The 27,062-nt window shown below is 40.0% G+C and overlaps 1 protein-coding gene across 9 annotated transcripts in view; it reads right to left on the minus strand.

Annotated features, from left to right (window-relative positions):
* Positions 1 to 1,467: 1,467 nt before the first annotated feature.
* The window catches only part of LOC131273453 (thrombospondin type-1 domain-containing protein 1-like), a 44,672-nt gene continuing 19,077 nt past the window's right edge, over positions 1,468 to 27,062 (minus strand). Inside the window, exons 1-3 of one of the 9 annotated variants that reach the window (XR_011645840.1) lie at positions 8,818 to 11,104; positions 6,525 to 7,623; positions 1,468 to 2,091 (exon numbers count right to left, since the gene is read on the minus strand). Coding sequence is in view for 7 of the 9 variants with exons in the window: in XM_058276674.2 (XP_058132657.1) it covers positions 6,977 to 7,623; positions 8,818 to 8,899 (729 nt within the window). In the remaining 2 variants the exon portion in view is untranslated. The other 8 variants (XR_009180675.1, XM_058276677.2, XM_058276674.2 and 5 more) reach the window with 8 other exon arrangements.

The following is a 27,062-nucleotide window of genomic DNA, read 5'->3' on the forward strand; positions in this document are numbered from 1 at the left end:
AAATAGACACAGAGGACAGATAACTGGGGTCGGGGGAGGGGAGAGAAATAAATAAATCTTTAAAAAAATAATGGAATGATGCTGGAAATCAATAATGGACATATAAAGGAAAAACTCATAAATATATGGAGAATAAACAACACACTCTTAAATAATGAATGGATCTAAGAAGAAATTGCAAGACAAATCAGCAAATATCTTGAGATGAATTAAAATGAGAACACAGCACACAAAATTATGGGATTCCACAAAGGCAATGCTGAGAGGAAAAATTATAGCTCTTGGTGCTTACTTACATTAAAAAAGAAGAGCTAAAATCAAAGTTCTAAGTGCACATCTGGTGGAACTAGAAAAAGAACAGCAAACTAATTCCAAACCAGCTAAAGGGAAGAAATAGTAAAGATCAGAGCAAAAATAAATGAAATTGAGAACAAAAAACAAAACACAAACAAAAACAATAGATTCAACAAAACTAAACCTCATTCTTTAAGAAGATCAACAAAATTGACAAGCCCTTAGCTAGACTGACAAAGAAAAAATGAGAGAAGATGCAAATGAACAAAATCACAGATGAAAGGTGGGACATTACCACTGACCACTCAGAACAAAGAGAACACAGAGAATACTATGGACAACTGTATGCCAAAAAAAAAAAAAAAACAAAGCAAAGACAATGTAGACAAGATGGACAAATTCCTAGAAACACAGACTACCTACATTGACCCTAGAAGAAATAGAAGACTACAACTGTCGGAGTCATGGACCCGAAGGGTATTGGGAATGAAATACAAAGAGAGATTGGGATAAGGGGATCTGAGAGCATTGAAGCCTCAAGCTCATCAGACAAGTCTATTAATCTCAGGGGCTTCTTTATATACCCCAAGCAATTGTGAGAACCAGCAACTATTCTAGCTAACTATTCCCATTACCTCAACCTGTGTAACACAATGGATCAAATGCTATGATTATAATTCAAAGTTCAAAATTACAATGTTCCATTATACTGTTGAGAAAACATACCCATAAATCTTGTTGCCCAGGTTGTCCCATTCTACCAAGTCCTCATTTCACCTGAGCATTCACATCACCTTGCTAGATTTATGACCTGCACATATAGCTATGGAGACAGCATGACTCAGTGGTCAAGGAAGTAACTTGCTTCCATGGAAACAACATGCCTTTGTTTCCCACATGTCCCCCTTTTTGTTTTAGTCAGGGTGACTGTGCCTGTCTTAGATTGCCCTTGTCTGAGAGTACCCATCATTGACTACCAGCCAAGTGCAGTGACCATAGGGAACTCATTGCCAGGTTCGTGCAAATACCAAATTATTGGCTTGTCCCGTACCATTCACATGGTGCAGTCTTCGGGAAACACCTTGTCCCAGGCAGGCAACAACAATGAGCAACAAGATTAACACACAAAGTCCTATTCCTAATGCTGATAAAAAATGTTGAGACTTCCACCAATTTACTAGATTAAATTTATTGAAATGAGAAATCAAATAATTAAAGATATCCTTATCATCAGCTACATATATCTGATTATGAGACATTTTCAATATCTTTTTCTGTAATTTTTCTATTTTGAATGACATATTACGCTTATGACCTATCAAATGATTTTTAATCTTTTCCCAGTCAAACATAGAATTATTATAGGCAAGCAGAGTAAAGAAAAATTACTCTCATTCCAATCACATTTTAATCCTCTAAGTAATTTTAAGTTATATACTTGATCTCCAAGATGTAAAACTGCTGATTCTAGATCATTAACTCTACTGTTTAATTCTTCATCAATATGTTCTTGACTTTGCCATAAGTCACTAGCATTCTTATGCCAATCATGCACATATTGCTGAGTCTGCACAGTCTCATGCAAGGCCATGGTAGCTGTAGCAGCAGCTGCAATAACACCAATCAGTTCCAATATGCCAGCTATTAACAGTCCCACAAATCGCTTTGAGCACTTCAGGATTTCTTGAGCCATATGGAACAGCAGTTGACTCTCAGGTGACGATTGCCAAATTCAGTTCAGTCGCACTGGGATCCACACTCCCCACTGCCTTCGAGCCTTGTAATGAAATCTCCATTCTGTAAAATATTCTCAAACAGTTATACAATGCCCCACTTTTATAAAATAGAGCATTCTTAGTTATAGCTTGTTTTCCAACCACAAACACATGAGGATCTCTTACACACGATAGAAAATGATGAGTTTGATCTAAATGCAAATATTGACCATTCTTACTATTAGTCCCAATCCATCTATAGCATGTGCTATTCCCAGAAAAATCTTTCCACAAATTCTTTTGTAGGTTATGACTATGAGTGTCATTAGCCCAAGGGGCCGGTATCCATTTTCCTTTGTAATGTTAACAGTTCCTGCCACAATAGCATAGGGAGAGGGCACAGAGGCCCAAAGTCCACAGGCAGACACAAGCTGCAAGTTCACAGTTCCAGGATTTGTAAAGTTAATGTGATGCATGGCAGCAATTGCCACAGGTCTCAGTGAAGTATTTTATCCTCTGACCATATTTCCACCTTTCCCCTTTTTGTTTTAGTAAAGTAAGGAATACAGTTCAGGTGGATTTTGTTGTATTGCTCCCCAGAGGATTTGAATTGTGCATTTGGGGGCTCATTCCTCTCAAAAGCAGAAGGGATATGATGTCACAGTCAATGGAGTAAGCATGAAGGAAGTTATGGGGGATGTCTATGAGCTGTTGGCAAGTAACAGGCAGCCAGAACTTCTGGGATAGGCACCACAAGGTTTGGAACTCATGATGTTTGCCTTTTCAGTGGAGCCACCTTGTCTTTTCTCAGGTTCTAGTGGTAGGGCCCTGGATCTTCATAAAGGCATCTGCGTCAACAGTCCTAAAAGGGATGCTAGTGGGGTGGGTAGGGACATGACAGTCACCTGTTACTACTAGCAGGTATTCCAGACGTTTTTTCATAGATCTGAGGATGATTTACAACAGTCCATTATTACTGTCTTGCTTTTAGTATTTGCAATCCACCCCTGGATAGGGATAGCAGTTTTCAGAGTGAACAGACACTATTGGGTTAAATCTTTCACTTTTCACAGGACCTCCTATGCTGCACACAATTGCTTTTTTATATTGTACTTTTGGCCTTCTTCCAGAACTGTGTTTAAGACCCAAGGGGTTCTTGTTTAGACTTGCCTTTGCCACAAACTCCACCCAAAGCCAATATTGGTGCTTGCCACATCCAATTCATAGGCTAAGTTAATGTCCACAATTTACTTTCCTTTTATTATTATTTAAAGCAGCTTGCTGGAGGTTTTCCTAATTCTGTGAAGGACTTTTCTCAATTAATACAAACAATGGTTTTAATATTTGAGCTAAATGAGGGATGAAAGATTTTTAGTATTTTAATAATATTACAAATTCTATTAACATGAGAAAACATTGTACTTTATTAGTTACAGCAGAAAGTATAGTTTTATCTTACCCAACTAAACAACATTTAAAAATTTGATAGAGCAGCAGGGACTTTGCAGCTTCTTCCAATTGTTTGCCTAGTTTAGGCTTTTAAGATACTATTGTCTCTGATGTTTTTTTAATTCTGAAAAAAAAGGATTCCTGATTAACGTCATCAGTAGGGTTTCAGCTACAGATTTTTTTTCTACACAGCCAGATTATTATCACCATGCCAGGAGAGATGGTTGGGCTATGTACACAGGCCTGAAAAGCACTGCAAAAGACCATTGTTGGGTTTTCCACAGATAGGAGAGTGCAGGCTGGTTTGACCTGTCTAAGAAGACACTAAAGAAAGTCTTAGCAAGTTTTAAAACAAAATGATAGCAACACAGCTGGACATTAACTTCTTGCAACAAACTAGCAGTATTTGGGACTGCTGCATACTACAGTGTTGTTATTTTAATCTATGATAAGAGGTTGTTTCTGTGACACATGCCCTTTTATAATAATTAAAACCATAATTAACCACATTGTACTTCTGTTTAATATTATGCTGAAATATTGGTAAATTTATATGCTGAAATATTGGTAAATTTATACCCTTTTACTCATACAACTTTAATAGAGGGTTAAAAAAAACCTGTTAATTTTATAACACTTTTAAACACCTTCTATTCGACTTATAACATGTTAAATCAACTTACCTATTACTTTAATTTTTCTTTCAAGGTAAAAGAACAAATCTCTTATAATTAGTTTGGAATAAAAGGCTACTTTTTGGGATTTGATTTTGAGAAAGCAGGTTTGAACATTATGTTCTTTTAAAAGAGATAAGACTTTTCCTTCTTGGAACACTGAGGAAATGATGAGGTTAAAGCACAAGAAGCTATTTTGATAAAACAGACTTTCTTTGTATACTGATTATTGAGGATAAAAATTTTTTACCAAAACAGATTAATGACTTGAGAAACTTTGAGAAAGAAGAAAATTTTGAATTTGCTTTAGTATATTACTTGATACTAAATCTTTTAAAATTTTATAGATAGACCCATCAAATTTTATTTAACTTTAATCATAAAAATTTCTTTTCTACGAACTTCTACACTTTAGTATTCACCTAGGTTTTATTCCACACTCTACTCTTTCCCAATAATCAATCATTTTATTGTAGGACAAAATCATCTCCTGTTTCCTTAATAATAAAAACACATTCCATATAGCCCACGTACAAAGCTATCAAGCAAACTTCTTACAACATAATACCATCAACACTAAACAAGCTTGTTAAAATAATAAATTTTTCTTTATTTCAAATACTTAATAGCATGCAATATTGAAACAGTCTCCTAGAAACAAGTTGTCAGGGGAGGCTGGCTGCTGCCAAGTTTTCCTGTTGTAAAATTACATTTTATTATTACTAATATTATTATTATTAACTCAGGTTTGTTTAATAATGACTTTTTGGAATTAGCCATTTAAACACTTAAATTTAAACAATGCTTTGCTAAATTTCTTATAATTATTTATAACCATATAGAGTATAATTATATTATTTTAAGACAAATTTTACCTTCACAGAACACATTTCCTTACTTAAAGTTACCACAATACCTTCTAAAACTTTCTATATGCCTTTAGGTCCCATGAATTTATGAAAATTAGCCATCCTATTTTAGGACAAAACACACTTTTTAGAAGAAACTTATTAAATTTCAGTCAGCATTTTCACAAACTTTGAACCTTCTTTAATATTCATTTAAGTTTTACATCCTTCATTTTATCCTGTGAAGAAAAATCAACTATTCATTTCAATCTAGGCAAGAACAACTTTTTATAAAAAGGCTTATAGTAATTTTGTTAATCAAGACTTACAAGTTTTATCATTGTGGAGATTTTATTAACACTTATTAACATTTAAACTTAAGTATTAATATAAGTGCTTATTTAATTTTTGGCCATTTGAATAGAACTCTTTTTAGAATTTTTATTAATATATATTACCATCTGGATGTATTAAAATATACACTGACATTGAATGAACAGACAGACACAAAACAATTACAACACATTAACAGAAACATACAGTTTACAATTAACCCATAATTCTTATTTTCTTCATATAGCTGTTTTTAAGTTCTCCTTTAAATCACATCTTAGACTGTACTTTTTAAAATTTCTTCTGGAATCCATGCTGCCTGTAACATGCAAGCTGGTACTTGGAAACATTGTTATTAGTTTAGTTATGGTTAAACATTGTTCAAAGTATGGGGTGGGACAGCTAGCCTGAACCTTTGGAAGGGTCTATTGCTCCTCCCGTTTCAAAGCGCTTGGGGGAATGACTGTTATTCCGTTAGTAATGTTGTGTACCTACATGTTCAGCTTCATTATAATAGAGAGCTTTCCAGGTAATATAATCTCCGGGGGTTAAAATAGCAAGGGCTAGGTTTTTCCAATCAATAGGTGTATTGTGAGCATGAGAAATGCTGTTTAATAACAAGTGAGCACAGGGGCTATTAAGACTATATTCTTGAACGGCTTTATGAAGGTGAGTCATGGTTTTATGATCCCAAGGATCCTAAAAGGAAGGGGAATCTCATTGTGGTAATTTACTGGAAAGAAGTGAGGAGGAGTGAATGGGTGGTGATTAAGGACAATTGCAGTAAGTGAAGCTGAAAGAGGAGGTGTAGGAGGCGCAGCAATGAAAGAGTTAGTAAGCGGAGCTGAAAAGGGAGGTGTAGTAGGCATGGCAGTGAGAGAGTTAGACTCCGGCAGTTTTAGACAGTGTCTGGCAGGGTGCCTGTAAGGCAGCCGTGAATAGCTAAAAGAGTGGGTATGAGACTAAGAGGGAAGGTTTTGCTTTCGTGGGCCTTAGCAGATTTGACTCACCTGAGCAATTTAGCCCAAGTGGCAGGATACCATATTGCAGCAGTGGAAAGCCATGGGTTAAAATGGACAACAAGGTCCCAATACTGACAGCGCTCTTTTTCAGTGATTTTAACGTGGCAGCTAGCTAATAGGGCATATAACGCCCGTGCTTGTGGTGCTTTCTCACATGAGGCTAGATTGCCCATACTGAGCTTCACTTACCGATAGGAAGAGGATCGATGTGGATCCCGCTGAAGGCTGGTGAATGGGGAGGGGGGGCAAAAAGGTTGGGCTCCAGTTGTTGTCGATCCCCTCCCGGTTGGGGCAGGCTGCCTGTCCGCGAGGTAAGTGACGACGGAGCCCCGGAATCACACAGCTGGGTTGAATACACAGTAACCACTCCGGAGACGCAGGCTTGTGGCGCAGGTCTGGTTTACTGGGGAAGTGATACAGCTTATATAGGAGGGGTAAGGGCTTAGGGTGACGTGGCAATTACAGAGAGGCTAGGGGACTGGGGTAATTTGAAGCGGCTGTTGATTGGAGGAGGCAGGTTTGAAGCTGGCGCCCGTGGGTTTTTCTGGCGGGAAGGTGGTGAGGAAGGAGGGCGGTGCCGTTTGCCATAGCCATTAGCATGCTCAGTGGCCATTTTTGCTAGATGTTACTTGCTGGCAAGCTCACCAACACCCGCGGCGGTAATGACCGAGCTGCGCCCAGGAGCCACAGCACCGCAGTGACCGAGGCTGCCGGGCCCACCGGGGCGCAGCGACCTCCACCCACTGGCTCTGAGCGAGCGCTGTCCTCTGGCTGCACCTCGTCTCCAGCGGCCGGCCCTGCCGAGCGCTCGCCCCAGGAAGGCTGCTGCGGACGGTGACGTCCACCTCGACCCGGGCCTGTCCCCGGGGAACGGGCACAGCAGCTGTGGCATAAAAAGCCCCACCCGCAAGGCGCCTCCCGCGGCCTGGGACGTCCGGCTCAGGTCCACGTGAAAGACGGGCCACTCCACCTGGAGAAAGGCGCTTTTCTCCCCCTGGGGCGTGGGGGGGGGGGCGGCTGGCCGTGGTGTCTGGGGACATGGTGAACCAGTAGTCCTCGGCCTCCTTGAAGTGGAAGCACTCAAACTCAAGCGTCCCCTGCGCCTGGATGGCCAGGAGGTGCTTGGTGGCGACAGTCCGGTTGGTGCTGGCCTCCACCAGCAGGACGGAGACATTCCACAGTGTCCTGTTTGCCCCGTCGACGTACTGGAAGGCCACGGACACCGAGCTGTTGCTGAGCGCGACATGGCCTGGCTCTCCCAGGAGGAGGTACTCGGCGTCTCCGAGAACTGAAACGAGATGGTCAGACCTGGTGTTGAGAAACGAGGAGTGGAACAGTGCCATCGGATAACACTGACGAAGACAGCGTTTCAGACACGAGAGAAGGTGGAGCTGAGCCAAGGTGGGCGTAAAATGGTGGTGAGGGTGGGCCTGGGAGCTGGACCCTGCACTGTCCCCATCTTAAAGGGGCTCTGTTCCTCCATCTTCACCTCTAGCGCTCATGTTTAAAATAATTCATTGTAAACACTTGGGGTTCAAAAGAATCAGAATAACAACTGATACTTCTCAAGACAAAAATCCCACCCCTCACATTTCTCATTTTAATCAGGTTCCAGTCCTTAGGGCTTTGAGAAAAATGGACATACAGGGAAGTGAGAGAAAGCTTGATTCAAGTGACACAATGCACACTTCTCTAGATCACTTAAAAGGTGAGGTGTGACATTTACTTCAAAGCTTTTATTGTCTGACACTCAAGACAAATACTTGGGAAATTTTACACGCAAAGGAACCAGTGCCCCTTGGTTCGTACAGAGCGGCAATTTGTAGACAGGTAAGCAATGTTGGCACTTCATTCTAACAGGCCAGCCGAGGGCTGGAGTGGGCTCTCAGAGACTGACCGGCTCTAAAATAAATAGTTTTGTTCTTGGAAGTTTTAGCCTCGCAAGTATCAGTCCACTGGGATAAATCATATCTTTTTAAAAAGATACCCACCAGAACAGCTGAAGTGAAAAGTGGAAAGAACACAACACACACAAGAATGCTTGTTTCTGCTTTGAACCCTATCCAAAGACACAGCCAAAGAGACAGAATTTGGCACTGTAGTCATTGGCCAGCCCACGGCTGATGTAAGAAACAGCTCTGGATTTAAAGCACTGCAGTGGGAGTGAGGCATTTTATCTTACTTTTTAAAAAGAGCTACAACATTTAAAATGATATCTGAATCACTCATGCTGAACCCCTGAAGCTCCTTAAGAGCACCCGCAGTCGCCAGGAGCATGGCTCTATTTTGTTGTTGTTCTTAAGCAGGCACCGGGGATTGAAGCTGGAACCTGGCAGACACAGGCAGGCGCTCCACACTGAGCTGCACCTGCTCCCAGGCCACAGGTGAAACGGCACTGCCCACAGACCCGCCCCTGCCGCCTTCGTGAAGGGTCGTCAGCATGGGTACATGTAGAAGGCTCACGCTTACGTTCCTTCCGTACCTGCATTAGGTGCGCCACACTCACCGTAGTCACAGAGGACCACCAAGAGGAAGCTTGAAAAGTCTTTCAACGTCTGTTTCATTCTGATCAGCGAAATCCCAGGTCTTTGGTCTCCTCATGTCCTTTCTCACAACCAAATCACGAATGTTTTTCAGGAACACCTGAAATTAGGAACCTCAGGTAACAACGGCTCTGTCCCATGGGAGTCACAGACTAGGAATCATGACAGGACAAAACCGTTTGAAGGAGGTCAGCTTCCTAGGGTATACCAACAGGAAAATGGGAAAGAAACAAACTCTCCCCGGGGAAATAACCTGCAGCCACGGACGACCCCGCACTGCATTACAGCTCACCTGGTAAGGTCACCCGGTGTACTCAGCACCCAAAGACGACCTGTGCACAACACCACGTCTCTTACCTTTCATGCACATCCTTAAGTGTAGAGTTTGCTATTTGTGTCACGTCTGGATAATATATTTTCACATTGTTTATCTGATGAATTTACAAAATTCGGCCAAACATCCGGGTGGCGCTGTGCTGGGTAGACCAGCCCTCCCTGCCCTGCTTCTACAACTGAGTTTTCAAACATTCTCTTGCAAAACCGATGTGCTGCCCGGACTGCGCCATCGCGCGTGTCTAGGCGCCGCATTCAACCCACCCAGCCATTTAAAGGAAAGGCCCGCAGAGCACTGCACCGCGGGGTGAACCAGGGGCCCTGCTGCCCCTTCTCTCCAGGGCCAGCTGAAGAGAAAACACATCAGTCACGACCGTCCCCCAGTACCTGCTGCTGCTGACGGCTGAGGAGGTGGGCTCCAGGCAGCAGTCTTCCCGGGCCCCTTGGCGGGCAGGAGAGGCTGGGGCGGGCGGTTCAGTTACTGTGAGCAGAGGCTCCTGCTCTGTATTACACACTCGTAGACTAGACAAGACGCAAGGACATTTAAGGGGCAGTTTCCTCACACTCAAGTCGTGTAGACTTGGGGCTACCAAACAGTTTACTTAATGTTTACATTCCCCGACTGTCCCCCACTGTCCAAAAGTTATATAGTTTAATACGCAAGTAGAGTGTTTTCCAAATAAATGTATGCCACATCCTCTCAGATAACAGAAAGGAGGAAAGGAAGGCTGACTGAAATAATCCAAAATTCAATGAAAAGGAAACTGGTGCGTTCCCATCAGCTTTCTTTCAGTACGAGTTGATTGAACAAAGGAAATACTGCACTTCCTCAAAGGGAAGCAGAGATTTGAAGTGTAATTATGCTGATCATTAGCATGGCTTTCACCCCACCCCCAACAACAACAAAAAATTCCATTTGCTGGAAGGGGCTGTGGATCTGAGGGAACCCTTCACGGGGCCACAGAGAGGGAAAGCTCTTCAAAGGCGGCTGGTGAGAACTTGGCACAAGGGGCTCTTACCTCTCGGGCACGGGTGGGGCTTTAGGGCTGTTAAAATGCTTCTTTACAGCCACTGATACTCGGCCACCAAAATAGGGAGACACAAGAGGCCCCCTAGATCCCAAAGGGTGGGCTTGCTTTTCCCCACTTACTTGCTCCCTCATGATAGCCACTTTTCAAAGAAGTCCCTAATCACAACTGATTGCGTGATCATCACACATTTTTCTTTCTCATGAAAATGAACGCAGAATTGTGTGATGATCTGTATTTAGGATATTTTATATGCTAAATGGAAATGTAATTATAAAATAAACCAGGATGCCACCTATAAATTATAATATGGATTTTATTAACGTTTTCAGGCTTTCAAAGTTAAATGCGGACGTTTTACTAGTTTAACCCTGAATTGTAAGAAGTTAGAGCATCCCCCAGAACGGGATAGAATGCTGGGTAAATAACATTAGTTTGTTTTTTTTTAAGAAGAGGTCATACCTCTTCGATTTTTTTTTAACCTTGCTTACTTATTTGCTTCCCAAACGTTGTGCCCAATACCACAACGGGCCGTTTATGCTTGGCTTGAGAATCATTTTTAAGAAAACAAGAGCTTAGGTATACTTTGTGCACATTTTAAAATACTCATATATAGCATTCATATACATAAAAACATTTATAAAAAAATTCTAAACGCCATCAGTTGGGGGGCGGGGAGTTGGGAAAATTCTTGACGGCCAAGGGCATCGCGCCAAGCTCGTAACCCTAATTTTGACGGAAACCAGCTAAAATAGATGCTTCTGCAACCCCCGGAGTGTCTTCACAGACGCAGAAAAAGAAGAACGTTTGCGGTCATGTCCGTGGGATCAACAGCTAGTCAGGAATAAACGGGAAATCCTAACCCACGCACCGCTGCTCGTGGGCGCACACGCCGGCATTTGGAGGCGGCCGCTGGCGCGCAGGCGAGGCCGGGAGAGCGCGGCGCCCGGCACCTGGGCAGGCCGCAGTCAAGTTCAGGCTTGGAGCGGGCCCGCCCGCGTCGTCAGCGAGAGCAACGCAAACAGGGGCCGTTCCCAAATGCCTACACGCTGCTCGCACACACCCCCCAAAAAGGAGGTTAGTCTTAGAAAGAAGCAAACCCCCGAAACGCAGAGCAATCCCAGACGCGACTTGTCCAGGGTCCCAGGATCCTGCCCGCGCCCGGCTCGGGACGGCCGGGTCCCCCCAGCCCCGCGCGCGGGAGGCGGCGCCGAGCAGGTCGGCCCTCGGCGGAGGAGAGCCCCGCAACTCGTCCAGGGCGCCCGGGGCGCCGCCGGGGCGCGCTCACGGCTCGGTGCCTCGGGCTGCGGGGCCCACAGCGCCGCCGAGCCCCGCCCGCGCCCGCCGCGGGCTTCTCCTTACGTCGGTGTGCCGGGCGCGGGCGCCGCGCGCGGAGGGCGAGTCTGGGGGGCGGGCAGGCCCAGCATCCCGCGGCGCCCGACGGCGCCCCGCGCCCCGCCTCGCGCCCCGCCCCCCAGCTGGCCCGGCCCACCCCGACGGCGCGGGGAGGGCGGCACGGAGGGCGGGGGCGCCCGGGGCGAGGTCCGCCGCCTGCCCCCCACCCCGGGAGCGCATCCTCTGCTCCCGCCCGCAGCGCGCCCGGCGCTGGACAGGAAGCCCGGCGGGGAGCGGGAGCGGCCGTCCAGGGCCCAGCTGGGAGGGGGCGCAGCCCCGGCAAGCGCGTGCTGCCCCCACCCCAACACACCCCCCTGCCAGGCTGGTGCCGGGCGTTCCCGAGGCCTCGTATGCAATCACTTGTCACCATGTCATTCTTCTTACAGGGCGATCACAAAATTAAGTCTTTGAAATGGCATAATCTCTAGGCTTTCCCCAAAAAACTTGTTTTCCCAAATGTCATTTAAAAGTTTCAAAGCAAAACAGGTAAAGTTCATCCACATTTTTCCTCCCCTGGAACCGGGATATTTAATTTAAATTAAAAATAACTAGACATTTTTAGAACTCTAGTCTGCAAGTGTTAAGGTTGTCTTTTTAAAAGAATACAAGAGGATAGAGGTCCATCTTGTTTAACAGCTGCACGCACTTGTTTTTGGGTACGCTAATGTGTGATAAAATTTGTTTTCTTTTCCACAAAATATAACATTAAACAGACAAAACTATTTTGCTGTGCTGGAAATCAAAGCGCAGTGGGGCGCCTGGGGAGATGTGATTGGAAGAAGCCCAGTGGAACTTTCTAGAGTGACAGATATGTTGTATTGGCTGGAGTGTGAGTTACATGGGTTTACACAGTAGTCAAAATTCATCCTGCTATGATCTGCGCATCTTACTGTATATTTTGTCTCCGTTTTTAAAACTTAAAACATGTCTCCCCCTCATTTTGCATTTGCTGTGCTGGTCTTCCTTCAGAAGGCAGGGAGGACCAAGCCCCAAACCTCCCGCGTGGTAGGCAGGAACCAATCACTCGAGCCACTTCCACTTCCTGTCACTTCATCTTTTTAAACACCAGCACCAGTATTCACTTATATGATAGCAGAGATGCCAGGTTTTCTATCTCGTCAAATGACCCACACCAGTAGTTCTAATTCCATCCAAAGTTTCAAACAAAAGCTTTAAGATTATCATCCAATTTTCCAGAACTTAATTAGGAAAACTGTGTTTTTAGTTTTATAATCTTGAAATTATCTAGTCCAATATGCCATTCATCGAGGGAATTCTTCTTCAAACCCTTGCCCAAGTCCTGGGCATTTTCAGTTTTGCCAGCAAAAACTCAGTGCAAAGAGCAGGCTTCAGAGTTAGGGAAATCTGACTTTAAACTCCAGCCTTGCCTTTGTAACCTTGTGCAAGTTATTTAAATCCCTCCCTCCCTCCACTGAAAAAGGCAAAGAATAATTACATTGAAGTCTGTGGTAAATAAGTGACAACCTATGGAAAGCAGCTTGCTCACCAAGAACCATGTACACGCTCTTCCTGTGGAGAGCCACTCTGGGAAGAAGGACCTATGGCTAGTACAAGTGGCTGCTGCATCGATACGCTTGGTCATTTTTTAAATAGCTGCTTGAGATGCTTGATTGTTCTTGTCTAAATTAGAATCCTTGCCAAACCCTATTATTGTCTTTTCTGAGCAGTTACAATATAGTTTAACCTTCTCTAAAAGAAGGCAAATGAACGGTGAAGGGGGAAAAGGTTTTAAAAGAACAGTGAGTGGTCGTGCCAGCACTGAACTAGCACTAAGATGGCTGTGAAGAAGCCTTCACTCTTTCCGGGCATCTGGTCCAGTGATCTTGTGTGAACGGAGTAAACTTTACACACTCTCTCTCTCAAGAACTCTCTTCACACCAATGGGGAAACCTATTTCCCCAGGTAATATTGTGAGATAAAAGCTGTAACTGATGCATGATGATTAGGACACAAGGAAGAACACAAATGACTTAGTTTTCACACTGCAACACAACACTATCTACAGGTGCATAACCTGACTTTTCTGGGGCTTCCCACATCATGGATATGTTCCAAACCATGGAATTTGAATAAGACAGAGAAGATCTGAGAGTAGACCTCAGACAAGTCTAGGTGAGAAGCATTTTGGGAAAAGGCGAAAGCACACAAACACAGATTTGCCTGGTCAACACAGTATCACCATCTCAAAATCACACAATTCAGTTAATACTTAATAGAAATCTACCATGTACAGTCAATGACCTAGGCCAGTGAGAATTCAAAAGATGTGCTGTATGACGGTCCTTGAACTTACAGGAATCCAATTTTTCTATTTTCTGTATCAAGACAATTAGAGAACAAGACAAAATTGTTCATTCATAGGTATTTGAGTCTTTTTGTTGCTACTGTAAATGGAATTTTCCCTGATTTCCTCCTCAGATGGTTCAGTACTCAAGGGCAAGTACATTACTGATTTTTGCATGCTGATGTTGTATCCCACCACTTTGCTAAACACATTTCTTAGCTCAAGTAGGTTTGTCGTGGGTACTTCACAATTTTCTAAATACAGGATTCATGTCATCCTCCATTCGTATTTGGATTTTTTTCTCTCATCTAATTGTCCTAGCTAGAACTTCTAGTACCAAACTGAATAACAATGGTGACAGTGGGCATCCTTGTCTCGTTCCCAATCTTAGAGGGAAGGCTTTCAACCTTTTCCCATTGAGTATGATGTTGGGTCTGGGTTTTTTGTGTGTGCTTTTTATTATAATGAGGAATTTTTCTTCTCTTCCTATCCTTTGAAGTGTTTTTATCAAAAAAGGACGTTGGATTTTGTCAAATGCCTTTTCTGCATCAGTTAACATGATTGTGTGCTTTTTTCCCTCCAATTTGTTAATGTGGTGTATTACACTGATTGATTTTCTTATGTTGAACCAGCTTTCATACCAGGAATAAATCCTACTTGGTTGTGACTTGTAAATCTTTTGATATGCTGCTGGATTTTCTTTGCATGTATTTTGTTGTGAATCTTTGCATCTATGTTCCTTAGAGATTGGTCTGTAATTTTCTGTTCTTGTAGTAAGTTTATCTGGCTTCCTTATTAGGGTGATGTTGGCTTTGTAAAATGTGTTAGGTAATTTTCCCTCCTCTTCAATTTTTTGGAAGAGTTTAAATGGGATTATTGTTAATGCTATTTGAAGTACTTGGTAGAATTCACCTGTGAAGTCATCTGGTCCTGGACATTTCTTTGCTGGAAGATTTTTGATGACAGATTCAATCTCCTTAAATGTGATTAGTTTGTTAAGTTCTTGTATTTCTTGTAGCGTCAGTGTAGGTTGCATGTGCATTTCTAAGAATGTGTCCATTTCATCTCTGTTGTCTAAAGAGTTTCTCATAATATCCTCTTATGATCCTTTTTACTTCTGTGGGGTCAGTTGTAAATTTCCTCTTTCATTTCTGATTGTACTTATTTGCATCTTCTTCCTTTTTTCCTTTTTAATGTAGCTAAGGGTTTGTCAATTTTATTGATCTCAAAGAACCAGCTTTTGGTTTTGTTGTTCTCTATTGTCTTTTGTTCTCAATTTCATTTATTGCTGCTCTAGTCTTTATTATTTCTTTCCTTCTGCTTGCTTTGGGAATGGTTGTTGCTTTTTTTCTAGTTTCTCCAGTTGTTCAGTTACTCTTTGATTTTAGCTCTTTCTTCTTTTCTAATATAGGCATTTAGGGTTGTAAATTTCCATCTTGGAACTACCTTCACTGTATCTCTTAAGTTTCGATGAGTGTGTTTGTGTTTTCATTCATCTCAATGTATTTACTAATTTCCCTTACAATTTCTTCTTTCACCCACTGATTATTTAGGAGTGTGTTCACCCTCCACACGTTTGTAAATTTACCTCTTTCGCATCTATTCCTGATTTCCAGTTTTATTCCATTATGATCTGAGAAGGTGCTATGTATAATTTCAATTTTTTATATTTATGGAGACCTGTATTGTGACCTAAAATGTGTTCTATACTGGAGAAAGATCCAAGAACACTTGAGAATAATGTATGACCCCTGAGTGTGGGTACATTGTTCTGTATGTCTGTTCTGTCTAACTTCTTTATCATATTGTTCAAGTCCTCTGTTTCCTTGTTGATCTTCTGTCTAGTTCTAGCTAATGATGTGACTGGTGTGTTGAAGTCTCCAACTCCTATTGTAGAAATGTCTGTTTTTCCCTTCACTTTTGCCAGAGTTTGCCTCATACATTTTGGGATTCCAAAATATATGCACAGTATTTATGACTGTTATTTCTTCCTGGTGATTATCCCTTTTATTAATATATATATAATGTTCTTCTGTACCTCTCATAAATTTTTGCATTTAAAGTCCATTTTGTCTGATCTTAGCATTGCTACACTTTCTTTTTTATTATTATTATTATTATTTTTGTGGAGTATCTTTTTCCAACATTTCACTGACAGTTGGTTTGTATCCCTGGTTTAAGATGAGTCTCTTTTTTTTTTTTTTTTTTTTAAAAGATTTATTATTTATTTATTTAATTCCCCTCCCCTCCCCCGGTTGTCTGTTCTCTGTGTCTTTTTGCTGCGTCTTGTTTCTTTTGTCCGCATCTGTTGAGGTCAGCGGCACGGGAAGTGTGGGCGGCGCCATTCCTGGGCAGGCTGCTCTCTCTTTTCACGCTGGGCGGCTCTCCTCACGGGCGCACTCCTTGCGCATGGGGCTCCCCCACGCGGGGGACACCCCTGCGTGGTACTGCACTCCCCGCGCGCATCAGCACTGCGCATGGGCCAGCTCCACACGGGTCAAGGAGGCCCGGGGCTTGAACCGCGGACCTCCCATGTGGTAGACGGACGCCCTAACCACTGGGCCAAAGTCCGTTTCCCTAAGATGAGTCTCTTGTAGTCACCATATGGATGGCTAAGTTTCTTTTACCCATTCTGTCAGCTTATATCTTTTCATTGGGAGTTTATCCATTCATATTCAACCATATTATTGTAAATGCATTATTTGTTTCTACTATTTTATTCTTTGGTTTTCATATGTCATATCTTATTTTTGTCTTTTTATTCTTTTGGTTAACCTTTCTGCTATTCTTTCTTCTATACTCTCCTTCAAGCATCCCTCTCCTTTCTTTTTCTTTCAGTTTGTAAGGCTTAATTTACTATTTCCTGCAAAGGTAGATTCTTCTTTATGAATTCTCTTAGTTTCTGTGTGTGAATATTTTAAACTCCCCTTCATATCTGAAGGACAATTTTACTGGATGAAGAATTCCCCAGCTGGTTCTATTTCTCTTTCAGTGTCCTAATTGTATCATTCCATTGCCTCCTTGCCTCCAAGGTTTCTGATGAGAAATCCATGGTAAGCCTTGCTGGGCAGACATCGTATGTGATGGTTTCCTTCCCCCTTCCTGCTCTGAGAATTTTCTTTATCTCTGACATTTGACATTCTGGGTAGTATGTGCCTTGCAGTAGTTCTATTCACATTTATTTTGATTGGGGTGTGCTTTGCTTCTTGAATATGTATGTTCATTTGTTTCGTGACCATTGGAAAATTTTTAGCTATTATGTCCTCACATATACTTTCTGCCCCCCTTTCCTTGTATTTTCCTTCTGGAACTCCCATACAGATATGTTGTGTTTCATGCTATCAGGGAACTCCCTGAGCCCCTGCTCAATTATTTTCCATTCTTTTCTCTCTTCTTTTTCAGCACTTCTGTCACCTATATCATATATTCTTTCTTTTTTCATTTCAAGTCTGCAGTTATATGCCTCTAATATGCTGTATTTTTAAATTTTACCTATCTTGTCTTTCATTCTCATGAGTTCTGTTACTTTTCTTTTAAAATTTTCAAATTCTTCTTCATGCCAGCTCAGTGTCTTCTTGATGTCCTTAATCTCTCTAGCCATATTGTCTTTCAACTCATTAATTTGATTTAGGAAATTTGGGTACATCTCATTGTTTACTTTTCTCAAATCTTGAATCTCTCCTGGTGCTTTGATATGTTCCTTTTCTTGGAGCCATTTCTTCCATTGTATTAGTATGGCTTGTAGTGTTTTGATGATGTCTAGGCATCTGATTAGGATGGTGAGATTACTCAGATGCTCTCTTTTCCTCTATCGTTTATAGGGAGTTAGCAGAGGGAGGCAGGGTGTTATGGTTCTATCTGTTCTGTGTCTTTAGGGTTGTCCCTGTTAGTTGCTCAGATCTGGGCACTGGACCCATTAATGCAGACTAGCTCCCCAGGTCCTTGAGTGGCGGAGGATGTAAAGAACAGAAAAAGCCTCTCAATTCTTTACTTTTACTTTTCTCATCTGCAAATCCTTGGTCCATCAGAAGATGGTGCTCTGTAATGGTCCTCTCAGGCCAGTGTGTGACTGGAGTGTGTTTTCTGCAACATGGGCCAGATCAGTTTGATAGATAATTCTGCTTGCAGCTAAGTAGCTAGTAATCCAAACATTCTCAGAGGCAGTTCTACAACTTTTGCAATTTATAGCCCTAATTGCCTATATTAAAAAAGTGGAAAGAGGTAAAAATGAAATACTTGATTGAACACCTCAGGAAACTAGAAAAAGCACAGCAAACCATTCCCAAATCAAGAGGTAGAAAATAAATAATACAGATGAAATATAAATAAATGAAATGAAGAACAACAATAACAAAAAACAATGTAGGAAATCAACAAAACCAAGAGCTGATGCATTGAGAAGATCAATAATATTGATGAACCCCTAGGTAGACTAACGAAGAAGAAAAGAGAATATGCAATAAATAAAAAATCAAAGGGAATGTTATGACTGACTCCACGAAATAAAAAGCATCATAAGACAATATGAGAAACTATATGCCAACACTCTAGACAACCTCGATGAAATGGACAACTTTCTAGAAATGCACAAACTACTTACATTGATGTTACAAGATATGCAAGACATAAACCAATCATATTTAAAGAGACTCAATCAATCATCAACAATCTCCCAGCAAAGAAATTCCAAACAAAAGTGCCTTCAAAGAGAGAGTCTACCAAACATTTCAAAAAAAATTAACACCAATCCTTGTTTCAATGTTTAGAAAAAATTGAAAATAAGGAAAAATTACCCAACATATTTTATGAAGTCAACATAATGTAATACCAAAGCCAGGTAAAGATACTACACTAAAAGAAAATTAGAGAACAATATATCTAATGGACAGAGATGCAAAAATTCTCAGCAAAATACTTCCAAATAGAATCCAGAATGATATCAAATTATTTATATATCATGACCAGATAAGATTTATTCTTGGTATGCAAAGGTAGTTCAAAAAAAGAAAATTAATTAACAAAATACTCCACATTAACAAATTGAAGGAAGGAACCACATGATCATCTCAATCAGTGAGAAAACATTAGGCAAAATCTAGCCTCCTTTCTTGATAAAAACATTTCAAAGGTAGATATAGAAGAAAAATTCCTCAATATAATAAAAAGTGTATATGAAAAACCCACAACCAACATTATACTCAATAGGAAAGGTGAAAGTTTTCCCTCTAAGACTAGGGACAAGAGACGGAGGCCCACTGAAACCACTGTTATTCTACATTGTTTTAGAAGTTCTAGCTAGGGTCATTAGAGAGGAAAAAAGGTAATCCAAACAGAAAAGAAGAGGCAATATTCTCACTATTTGCAGATGACATGAACCTATACTTGGAAAATTCTGAAATGTCTGTGACAAAGCTACTTTAGCTAATAAACAAGTTCAGCAACGTGGCAGGATAGAAGACCAACACACAAAAATCAGAATGTTTCTACACTAGTATTGTACAATCTGAGGAAGAAATCAGGGGGGAAATTCCATTTACCATAGCAACAAAAAGACTCAAATACCTAGGAATCAAATACCAAAGACATACAGGACTTAAATGCAGAAATTTACAAAACAATGTTAAATGGAATCAATGAAGACCAAAACAAATGGAAAGACATTCCACATTCACGGATTAGAAGACAAAATATGAGGGTGTCAATTTGACCCACACTGATTTGTAGATTCAGTGTAATACCAATCAAATTCAAACAGCCTACTTTAACAAAATACACAAGGCAATTACCAAGTTCATTTGGAAGGGAAAGTGCACCTGAAAAGACAAAAGCATTCTAAAAAACAAGAATGATGTGAGAGCAATTTTACTGCCAGACCTTGAAACATAATCCAAAGCTATAGTTGTTGAAACAACATTGTACTGGCAAAAAGACAGACTCATCAATCAGTGGAATAGAATTGACAGTCCCAAAACAAGCCCTCACCTCAATCACAAACTGGTTTTCTGAAAACCTACCAAATGCATGTTAACAGGAGAAAAACAGTCTCTTCAACAAACGGTGCTGGGAGAACTGGATATATATAACCAAAAGAATGAAAGAGAATTCATATCTCACTCCCTGTATAAGAATCAATTCAAAATGGATCAAAGACCTAAATGCAAAAGCCAGGACCAAAAAACTATTAGAAGGAAATTTAGAGAAATGACCTTGTGATAGGTGGTAGTTTCTTGGATGTTACACCCAAAGTGTGAGAAAAAGAAAAAATAGATAAATGGGACCTCCTCAAAATTAAACACTCTTGCACATTAAAGGACTTTGTCAAAAGGATGAAAATGTAGCCTAATCAACGGGAGAAAATATATGGCAATCACATACCTGACAAGGGCTAAATATCTGTGATATATAAAGAAATGCTACAGCTCAAAAGAAATAGGCATAAGACTTGAATAGACATTTGCCCAAAGAAATATAAATGGCAAAAAAAACATGAAAATATGTCCAGCTTCACTAGTGATTAGGGAAATGTAAGTCACAGCTACAATCAGATATCATTCCACACCTATTAGAATGGACACTAGTAAAAATACAGAGAACTACAAGGGTTGTGGAAGATGTGGAGAGATAGGAACACTTATTCATAGTTGGTGGCATTAAAGAATGGTATAGCCACTCTGGAGGATTGTTTGGCACTTCCTAAAGAAGTTGAATAGCCCAATGGTACCACTACTGGTTATATACCTAGAAAAACTGAGAGCATTGTTAGGAACAGACATCAGCACACTGATGGTCATTGTGGAATTATTCATGTTTGCCAAAGTTGAAACCATCTGGGTTCCATCAACTGAGGAATGGATAAACAAACTGTGGTCTATTATTATGGTGGAATACTTTGCACCTTTAAGAAGAAATGAAGTCATAAAATATATGAAAACATGAATGAACCTGGAGGATATTATGTTGAATGAAGCAAGCCAGGCACAAAATGAGAAATTCTGTATGATTGTTCTTCTGTGATCTAAATATATTGTGCAATCCCATAGAGTTAAATCACTTGAATATGGGTCAACAGAAAATATGTTAATCTTTGCAAATGAGGAGAAAAGGTAAAAGCCCAAAATCATGTTAATAACTAACTCTGCTATTAGGTGGGTATGAAATTGCTTTAGATGGAATGTCTAACATCATGTATATTACTAAAAGGAAACTAAATCTGTAACACAGGACTGTATAGCACAAGAAATGCACACGTGAACTACAACAATGGGTTAAATTGCATATATAAGAACATCTTTCTTTGAAAGTGAACAAATGTATGTTAGTACTATGAGATGTTAGTATCAGACCAAAAGAAAAAAAAAAACACATGTGAAGTGAAAGAAATCAGATACAAAGTACCACATATTGTATGATTTCATTTATATAAAATGTAGATATAGATCAATTTATAAAGATAAAATTAGAGTAGTGATTATGTAGAGTAGGGGAAGGACTGAAGGGTGGTATGGAATTTTTCTTTTGGAGTAATGTAATTGTCCCAAAATTTTTGGGGTCATGAATGCACAACATTGTGATTATATTAACAGCCACTGATTATACTTTAGGTAGACATTATGGTATGTGAATAAATAAATAATTGTGCAATAAGAGCCAGAAATAACAGCAATGTACAGCAGGGGAATTCACAGAGAGATTGAGAAGTGAAGACTTTTTTTTTTGTTTATTATTATTATTGAAATAATTTAAATGAAAATGCTCTAATAATGACTGAAGCGATACATGCATAACTAGTTGATTTTACCAAATGTCATTGCTAGTACATTCTGGATAAACTGCTTTATTAATATGGATCAATAAAAATGACATGATTTAAAAACATAAAAGAGATAAAAATCTTGATTAGATTTACCTTGATTGGTATCCAAGTTAATCAGGATGCATTCTTTGGATTCTATGACTGAAGAGATTGTCACATGCACAGAAGGAGAATTCAGCATTGAAACTGTTTTATTCTAGCAAAAGAAGCTGGGGTCTCAAGTATTAGTGACAGTATCAATAATGAAGACTTGAAATCTTTGATTTATCCAATCTATTTTGGTTCTTTTGAATACTAGGGTAATTTTCACCAGGGTTTCTTTTATTTTTTAGATGAGTTCTTATCAAAATAAAACTGCTTAATCCAACTACAGTTACCTTGGGTAGTCTTCTGAGGACAGGCTAGGTAGCTGTGAGCATATTGCTCCTCATTTGAATGCATAGGTAGAGAAGCGGACTTGGTGCAGTGGATAGGGCATCCGTCTACCACATGGGAGATCTGTGGTTCAAACCCTGGGCCTCCACGACCTGTGTGGAGCTGGCCTACGTAGAGTGCTGATACGTGCAAGGAGTGCCGTGCCAGTCAGGGGTGCTCCCCTCGTAGGGGAGCCACATGCACAAGGAGTGTACCCTGTAAGGGGAGCCGCCCAGTGCGAAAGAAAGTGCAGCCTGCCCAGGAATGGCACCACACACACGGAGAGCTGACACAACAAGATGACACAACAAAAATAGGCACAGATTCCCATGTCACTGACAACAACAGAAGTGGACAAAAGAACATGCAGCGAATGAACACAGAGAACAGACAAATGGGGTGGGAGGAAGGGGAGAGAAATAAATTAACAAATAATAATATATAAAATAAAATGCACAGGTAATAGTCACAGGGAATCTTGTCTCATCTTAGCATGGGGGTTTGATTTTTCTGTGATCCGATCAGTAAGGGAGGCAGACTATACACAACACCTACAGACAGACAGGAACATTAGAGTTTTAATTAAGTCTAGGGGGAGCAAATGTAAGGGCTATCATTAGTGGAGTTCATTGAAAGGATATCTGAGGAATTCTCATTTCAATTAAGACTGAAAGAAAATGAGTATGGGGGAGGCAGTGTTTGTGGAATGGGGTGGAAATTAATGTAAAAAAGTGATTAGTTTAGACAGAATAGCACTGTTTAGTTGTCTTTTGTAGGTTTGAGAAGGCTTGCAAAGTATCAGTCTCTATGCCTGGTGGAGACCTTAACCAAGAGTAAAGGAGGTGTAGTATTTCTATTTCAGAGGAGAGCTTATGCTCTGAGAAGTATTCCATATTAAGTCCATGTAATTAACCAAGTAGCAATGACAGCTCAGAAAAGGATTCCAATGTTTGGTCACTTTCATCTTAGGAAGAGCAATGGAAGAAATGAAAAGTAAGTGAATAAATTTGGGAAGATGTAAGGATAGTTTATAAAAAAGGAGAAGAGAGGGTGCTAGGATTTAGTCAAACTGTTGTTTGATTTGTTCTTTGCAGTGACCAATGTAGTTTGAAAACAGTCAGAAGAATAGCATTTCAGAGAGAGCAAGGAAAAAGAAGTTCCAAAACCAGGTCATGGTTTAATTCTTCCGTGGTTCCAAGTAAGGATTTATTTACGGAGAGATCCATGTTGACGTTAGCCAGCTCTCCTTTGAGGAAGCATTGTTGGTCTCTGTGAGTCAAAGGGTGGGTGGGGTGAGGAATTGGTAACTGTGCTGGTAGTTTGATTGTGAAGGCAAGGACAGGAGATCAGGAAATTGGGGAGAAATAGGTTAGGAGGAAGTTTTTGTTTAACAATGGAATAGATGGAATGAGCTTAAATGGTGAGACGGATTGTGAGAAGAGGGAGCAGTTTCTGATTTAGGAGATTCAATTTAAAATCAATTCTATAGTCAGCAAAAAATCAGGAGAGGAAGAGTTCACCAGAGACTTTGGTCTCAGCCACAGGTAACAAGACTTCTCAATTTAATAGAAGAGAAGGTGTAGCCAATGTGAATGGTTGCAAGGAATATTTGAAGATGTTATGCTATGGAAGGGAAATCTGAAAATTGATGATCCATCTACTTCTTAAGAGGATATTCTATACATTAAAAGTGAGGTGTTCTGTTAGAATAAGTGTGATCGAAAGCTATGGAGGAGATTTCATGTATTTATAGAGATCAGAGCAGTAATATAATTGTCAAGACATTTGAGGTGCCAGATATATTTGATAGTCACTAGGAGTAGTGACTTTGGGTTTATACCAGGAACAATATCCTAATCTCATGAGGTGTCAGAGGCAATCATGGAGAAATGCAGGTATTTAGGTCTTGATCACTAGCGGTAGCAGTTAGTATGAGGGACATAAGAAATTAAATGTTGGACTTGTAATGCTGAAATGTGTAACTGGATTAACCTAGACATTCAAGACAGAGGTCAGAGACTGATGTTTGGCAAGAGGCATGAAGGCATGAGGAGATTCCTGTGAACAAGCCCAAAGGGAGGTGGTTGTGACCACAGGGTGTGGCCTCTGACACATGATGGGAGATGGGACAGTCCAGGTAAAGCCTGGGTGTGGTGAATAATGTACCAGGAATTTAAGCTTGGCACACAGGCAAAGCGGCATTCAAATCCCAGCTGTGTGATCTTCTAGGCATGTAATTTGGTCATGTTATTAAAGTTTGCTGAACTTCTAATCATAACCTTTGTGAAACTGTTTGAAAAAATAATCTACAGGATTATTGTGACAATAAAATAAGGAAATCTATGTAAATCTTTCCTTTTTCTAGACTTAAGGTAAAAGTGGGTGCTTACTTTGTTTATGACACATTACCATTTTTGTTCTTTGAATACACTTAATTATTAATGAAGTTTAAGGGCCAAATGTATAGTTTATAAATGATTAATGCTTTTACACTTGTGTATATTTATATACAAATTGAAGGACATTGCAGCAATATCGATAAATACAGGACTGGATTTCAGTAAGCCTTTTCTTAAAAGAGCAGATGGGCAACCAGCTACACCCTTACACTCATCCATCCTACATTTTCTGAACATTTGCCCTACAAAGATTGTCTCTTGGCACAACATTATAATCTATGTATTCCTGCTAATTTCTAATGAATGGTATTTTCAGGGCTAGACTTGGAGAATGGGTGACATTGATCTCTCCAAATGAATACATTCTTAAACTTATTAACTCCTTCATGAAATAGATTTTAATTTGCATGAATGATATCCAAATGTACAGGTAAAATATCTAAAAGTCAGGCTTGAGGGAGTGATAATTCTTAAAATCCCAAGTGGGATGACCAAAATGATTTAGGGCAAGTGTATACAAAAGAGCAGAAACTGCACAGATCATGAAGTGGGTGGATTCCAGAGGACTGGGAGGGACACGGGTGAAATAATGAAGCCCCAGTGTATGCAACAACACTGATGAATCTTGAGGACATCATGTTGAATGAAATAAGTCAGATGCAAAAGGACAAATCTCTCATGGCCTCACTAATACAAACTAATAAGTAAACTCATGGAGGTAAGATCTAGAGCATAAGTTACCAGGAGATACAATGAGGACAGATAATAGGGAACTGATGCTTAATGTGTGCAGACATTTTAATGAGGTTGACTGTAAAAGTTTTAAAATTGATACATGTGATGGTAGCAAATTATTGTGAGTGCAGTTAACAGTGTTCATATATGGCAGTGATTGTGGCAGAAAGGGGAAGCTTATGGTTGTATATGTCATTAGAAGGAAACTAGAGAATGAAATTGGTACTATATAACATAATGAATCCTGTTGTGGATGATGAATGTAGTTAATAATACAAATATAAGTGCTCTTTCATGAAGTATAATAAATGTATGCTACTTGTGTAAGGTGCTAATAATAGGGTGTTATATGGGAAAATACTAATAATGCAAATTCTTGCACAGTAAACAGTAATACTGTAATATATTCAACAACTGTAACAAATGTACATTAACAATGCTAAAGAGCATTAATAGTGGGAATAAAGAATATGGTAGCTTTCTTTTTGGAGTAATGAAATTATTCTAAATTCATTGTGGTGATGAATGCAAAACTATGTGATTGCGCTGAGAGCCATGGATTGTACATTATGGATGGAGTGTGTGGAGCTCAAAGAATAAAATTTAAAAAAGAAAAAATCTAGCATGAATGTCACTCAATTCCTGGTTTAGGTGTTAATAATTTGGAAGATTTTCTTGAATATTCAAATCCAACACTGGTGTCTACACTGGGATCACAAAAATTTATTTTTCTAACATCAAAGTATGATCTACTCATTCTTTATAACATATTTTTACTGATATCTACTCTCCCAGTCATTGACTCATGTGAAGTAGAAATCATGTATGTCAGTGTCATCTTTTTTAAATTTCAAAATTCTTTTTCTTTATTAAATTGTCTTTTTTAAAAAAAAGATACATAGATTGCAAAAAATGTTACATAAAAAAATAAGAGGTATCATCTTTTATACCAGTTTTGGCAAAAAGAGTAGTTCAAGAATAGTATTGGCTGAATTATAGATACTTTCCTTCAGGCATTTTGTAATATTTAAGAAAGGAGATATCTTTGAGGTAGTACTTCAAGAGATATAAAGAAGTCAGTGTTGGCATAAAGACAGGCAGATTGACAAATGGAACTGAATAAAAATCTCAGAAATAGACCCTCACAGTTATGGTCAAGTGATTTTTTGACAAGGCTGTCAAGTCCTCCCAGGTGGATCAGAACATTCTATTCAACAAATGGTAATGGGAAAATGATAGACATATACAAAAGAAAGAAAGATGACCCCTATCTCACAAATTATACAAAAATTAACTCAAAAGGTATCAAGGGCCTAACTATAAAGCCAATAAACATAAGAATCCTAGAAGATGTTGTAGAGAAACATCTTCAAGATCTTGTGGAGGATGGTGGTTTCTTAATCATTACACATAAAGCACAATCAATGAAGAAAAATATAGATAAATGGGATCTCTCAAAATTAAACACCTCTGTACCTCAAAGGACTTTGTGAAAAGGGTGAAAAGGCAGGCAAGTCAATGGGAGAAAATATTTGGCAACCACATATCAAATAAGGATTTAATATCCATGATATATACAGATAATATAGCTAAACAATAAAAAGATTAACTATCAAATTTTAAAAATGGGCAAAAGAGTTGAAAAGACAATTGTCCAAAGAGGAAATAGAAATAGAGAAAAAACTCATGAAATATTGCTCAACATCAGTAGCGATTAGGAAAATTCAAATAAAAACTACAATGATAGGGAAATGTGGGAAAA

The sequence above is a fragment of the Dasypus novemcinctus genome, chromosome 15 (assembly GCF_030445035.2).
Source record: "Dasypus novemcinctus isolate mDasNov1 chromosome 15, mDasNov1.1.hap2, whole genome shotgun sequence".
Classification (NCBI taxonomy): domain Eukaryota; kingdom Metazoa; phylum Chordata; class Mammalia; order Cingulata; family Dasypodidae; genus Dasypus; species Dasypus novemcinctus.